The sequence below is a fragment of the Rhamphochromis sp. 'chilingali' genome, assembly GCF_963969265.1.
Source record: "Rhamphochromis sp. 'chilingali' genome assembly, chromosome: 20".
NCBI lineage: Eukaryota > Metazoa > Chordata > Actinopteri > Cichliformes > Cichlidae > Rhamphochromis > Rhamphochromis sp. 'chilingali'.
This window is the reverse complement of record NC_137947.1, coordinates 22287908-22291912: the sequence shown is the minus strand read 5'-3', so window position 1 is coordinate 22291912 and position 4005 is coordinate 22287908. Positions and strand designations below refer to the sequence as shown.

Sequence of the window (4005 nt, the reverse complement as noted above, 5' to 3'; positions counted from 1 at the left end):
GATCAGGGGACACGGCTGGTGCTCCCGTTGCAAGCTGCGCTGTGCTCTCATTGGTGGACACCTGACACGTGACCAAAGCAGCAGCAGCAGGGGGGAGGGGGAGGAGTCACTGTAGGAATGCATGAAGAGAGCGCGCCTTCAGGGAAATTATAACGATAGTGGACCACAAAAAGACACGTGCACATGCATAATATAATATAATATAATATAATATAATATAATATAATATAATATAATATAATATAATATAATATAATATAATATGTTTTGCATGTTTGCACCGCTGTACATTATTTTTAAACGTAAGCTCTAAAACCTTTAAATACTGTGCGCAATTCATGGTCTGTACAGGCTACAAGGCTACAAATACATTGTATGTAATGCACAACGTGGCTTGATTGCATGTCGCAAAGTGTTTGATTGAAGGTGGAACTCGCATAATGGACATGGATGAATATGGAGAGAGGAGGAGTGAAAAAGACAGAAGGGAGGGGGTGGTCAGAGCTGCGCATCTGTACAGGCAAGCCTGAGAGGAGAGAGAGGAAGGATAGAGACGAACATGATGAGGACCGCGGCAGCAGCAGCAGCAGCAATGCACGCATCGACACTGGGATGGGAAACGGCAGACGAGAGGACAACGCTGAGGAAGACCGAGCCATGAAAGGAAAGACTCAAGAGTCAAGCTGCGTCGCGCCAACATGGAGGCGTAGCGACAGTAGCATGCATGATTAGATAGAGGAGATCATTTCATTGTAGCCTAGCAGCACCAGCATCATCATCATCATCACCATCAGCCAGTCCAACCTGAGCGGAGAGGAGGGGAGAGGAGGGGAGATGGGCTCACAGGTTGTGCAAACCCTCCGTCAGGGGGTCTGGGCATCCCTGACCGGGGGCTGGTACCACGACCCGGACCAGAATAAATTCAACAACTCATGTCACCTCTATCTGTGGATATTCCTCCTGATGTTGCCCTTGTCTCTCCATCTGGTGAGTTTTTATTGAGGAACGTGACGTTCAAGGCCGTGCGTGGGGTGTAAGGTGCCCACACTACCTAGGTAAAATTGTAATAATGCCCCTGTTTATCCTTGGGAGAAAAAAACAACAACCACAAGCTGTAGGAGAATGGAATATCACGCAATGTAGCAGCTGATGGAAACACAAGGCCAGGAAAAAGGGCACTGTCGCAGTATTTTTCTCCCGCATGCAGTAAGTGAAAGCATGGCTGCTCCTGGATGTGACAGTGGTGGAGCCAGAAAGCGTGAAATGTGGTTCACTAATATTTTCATGCCATGGGCTTTGATAAAGGTGCGACACTGGCTGCATTACTCCCAGTGACAATACACGGGCTGATGATGCTTCATGCTATATGGTGATTAATAGAGGCGGAAAGCCCAGTTATATATAGTCTCGACTTTTACTGCCCAACCTCCACTACAATACAATACAATACAACCAAATTTGACCCCTTCGTCTTTGAAGGGACATCTTCAGTGACCTCTGTGTTCCTGCCATACAGCTTACCTATAGGTCAAACACATTAACCTGTGAATAGGCAATTAATAGGAGACATTATGGCAAAACAGTACAAATACTGAAAGGGTAATGTGACTTGATTGTGCAAACAGTGCAATGGCAGCTTATTGTACACAGAGTACATTTTTGTAAGCAGTTTATCAAAGATAAGATATTGCTGATTATATCTGTTTTGATGATCCCGAAATTAGCCAGTCACATATTTTAGCTATTAAGGCAGATGGTGATGTGTGACTGACACCTCAGACGGTAAACACTTTGGCACTGATTCTATATTAAATTGTTGTTGCTGACAGTTTCTAGACTGTGTGAAAACATCCACTGCTTCCCCTGCAGAAACAACACAAGCTTTCCAAGGGAAGGTGTTTCAAATTTCAAGTTTTTTAGCGTTTTTTGTGAAGGTCGTATTCAGCGCAGGATAAATGATGGAAGGAAGTTGAGGGACAATAGCAAACATTCAAAACAGCAAGAACTCTCTCTGGGACATTATGACTCATGATTGGCATGATACTTTGCCTTTGATATTCCTGTTCTTTGCTACAGGCAATTTCTCCCCAGTGGACTAGTAAACTTTATTAATCTACCAATATATCAAAATCAGATCTTGCAGTGTGCTGAGGCTGTGTTGCAATATAAATCAAAAGAAATTGGTGGTGCTAAAGCTTGAAGAATTAAATCAAACTCTGTCCTGGTGGAGTCAGGAGATTCAGGAAATGCTGATTTCAATATGACTAAGCTCTTCCTTTCTTCTCCACAGGCTTTGCCTCCCACTACAATGGCTCTGAGCATCTACTGCTCCTCCATCACTGTTTTCTTCGTCCTTATCAAGCTCGCCAACTATCGGCTGCACTTGATGTTCGACGAGGGCGAGGCAGTGGTCCGCAGCAGCCTTTCTGACCTCAGCAAAGCTCAGGAGAAGAAAAGTAATGCCTCAGATTCTTGCCTGCCCCCCAGCATCAGGTAAAAACCAAAAATGCAGTGAGTGGGATAAATATGAAATAGCTGTAAATATATAACTACCAAGAAAAAATTTTCCTTGTGCCTTGAGCTGCTCCCCTACTCGGATAACCAACACAAGATCTAGGCCAGAGGTATAAATCCCTAATGACACAGCTTAATTATTAACATGAAATTATACATTTAGGCCTGAGACCCAATTTTAAAATAATACCACCAATACTAAACATAGCCAAGCATCACTCTCCATTTTAGTCCCGCCTTTCTTTCTCTTTATGTGTCTCTGTGCTTTTCTCCCTCTGTCTGAGATGGGATTACTTTCATGATCAAGTGTCTCAAAGTGGGATGCACTCTCTCTACTTCATTTCAAAGACTCAAAGTACAGTTTCGGTGAGTGAGCGAGCTAATGAGGAGAGGTCAGTGATCTTCAGTCAGCCCCTTTACTGAGACACTTGATCTGCACAGAGACAAAAAAAATCTTGTTCTCTGTGTGAATGTGTTACATTTAATTGAGTTGAGATGAAAAAGGAAATACAAACGAAAGTATTTCTTTCTACTTTTTCATCTGTAAGAGTCAGTGTGTTTTAGAATTTAAAATAGAATTTAAAATACACCTTTAAAAATGGTGCACTGATGTAATGAGTTCCATAGACTGTCTCTGTCTCTGCTAACTTATGTCAACTATAGACTCCAAATCAGTTGACATCTTGCAACGTTTTAGTAGGTACTTGTTCCTCGAAATTTCCCTCCCAAGGAACTTGCAGGATTTCTTCACACTGTTAATTTTTTCTCTGTCCGCTGATGTATCAATTGCTGTTTTATGGCTTTTACATGTGAAACTTTATATAAAATCGTAGCGACCAGGTTACATCTTGGCTGTTTGTTTGACAAGCAGCACACACACACACACACACACACACACACACACACACACACACACACACACACACACACACACACACACACACACACACACACACACACACACACACTCAATTTGGCACCTTCCTGCAGGGTTGAGTGGAGGTGTGAGCATATTTATTTGTATTTCAGAACATACCCAGTATAAAAAAAAACCATATTTTACTTCTGCTTTACTTCTGATTTTCCATTAATGCTGCTCCCTCTGTTCATTCACCTTTTATTTCACTTGACTACCACTCTCCAGCCTCTCCGTCTCTCTCTCTCTGTCTGGTTTGTTGAACTGGGAATGAGAGGGCAAAGTGTGATGTTGTGTTTAAAAATGTAATCAGCCATTTCTGCAGTACACTTTAAAGCAGTTCCCAAACAGTCTGCTGTGAGGCAGAAAAACATCCCTTCTTAGAGAAAGATCAAAACAACTCTGGACCTGAATTGGGGGCAGCAAAGGATACTTGATTGTGTGAAAGACATACGCTTGTCGAGCTTATTGCAAAGCAAAAGAAACTTAAAGGCAACACTCTTGCAAAGGGGTTTTATGCTAAGTCTAGATGCTTCAAATGGGCTTCCAGGATTTCCTTAGTCGTACAGTACAGT

The 4005-nt window shown here is 42.6% G+C and overlaps 1 protein-coding gene across 1 annotated transcript in view; it reads left to right on the top strand.

Annotated features, from left to right (window-relative positions):
- The first annotated feature begins 351 nt into the window (after positions 1 to 351).
- The window catches only part of pcnx2 (pecanex 2), a 38529-nt gene continuing 34875 nt past the window's right edge, over positions 352 to 4005 (top strand). The window contains exons 1-2 of the mRNA XM_080868427.1: positions 352 to 987; positions 2291 to 2493. Coding sequence (XP_080724553.1) covers positions 835 to 987; positions 2291 to 2493 — 356 coding nt within the window. The 5' untranslated portion in view covers positions 352 to 834. The remainder of the gene's footprint in view (positions 988 to 2290; positions 2494 to 4005) is intronic.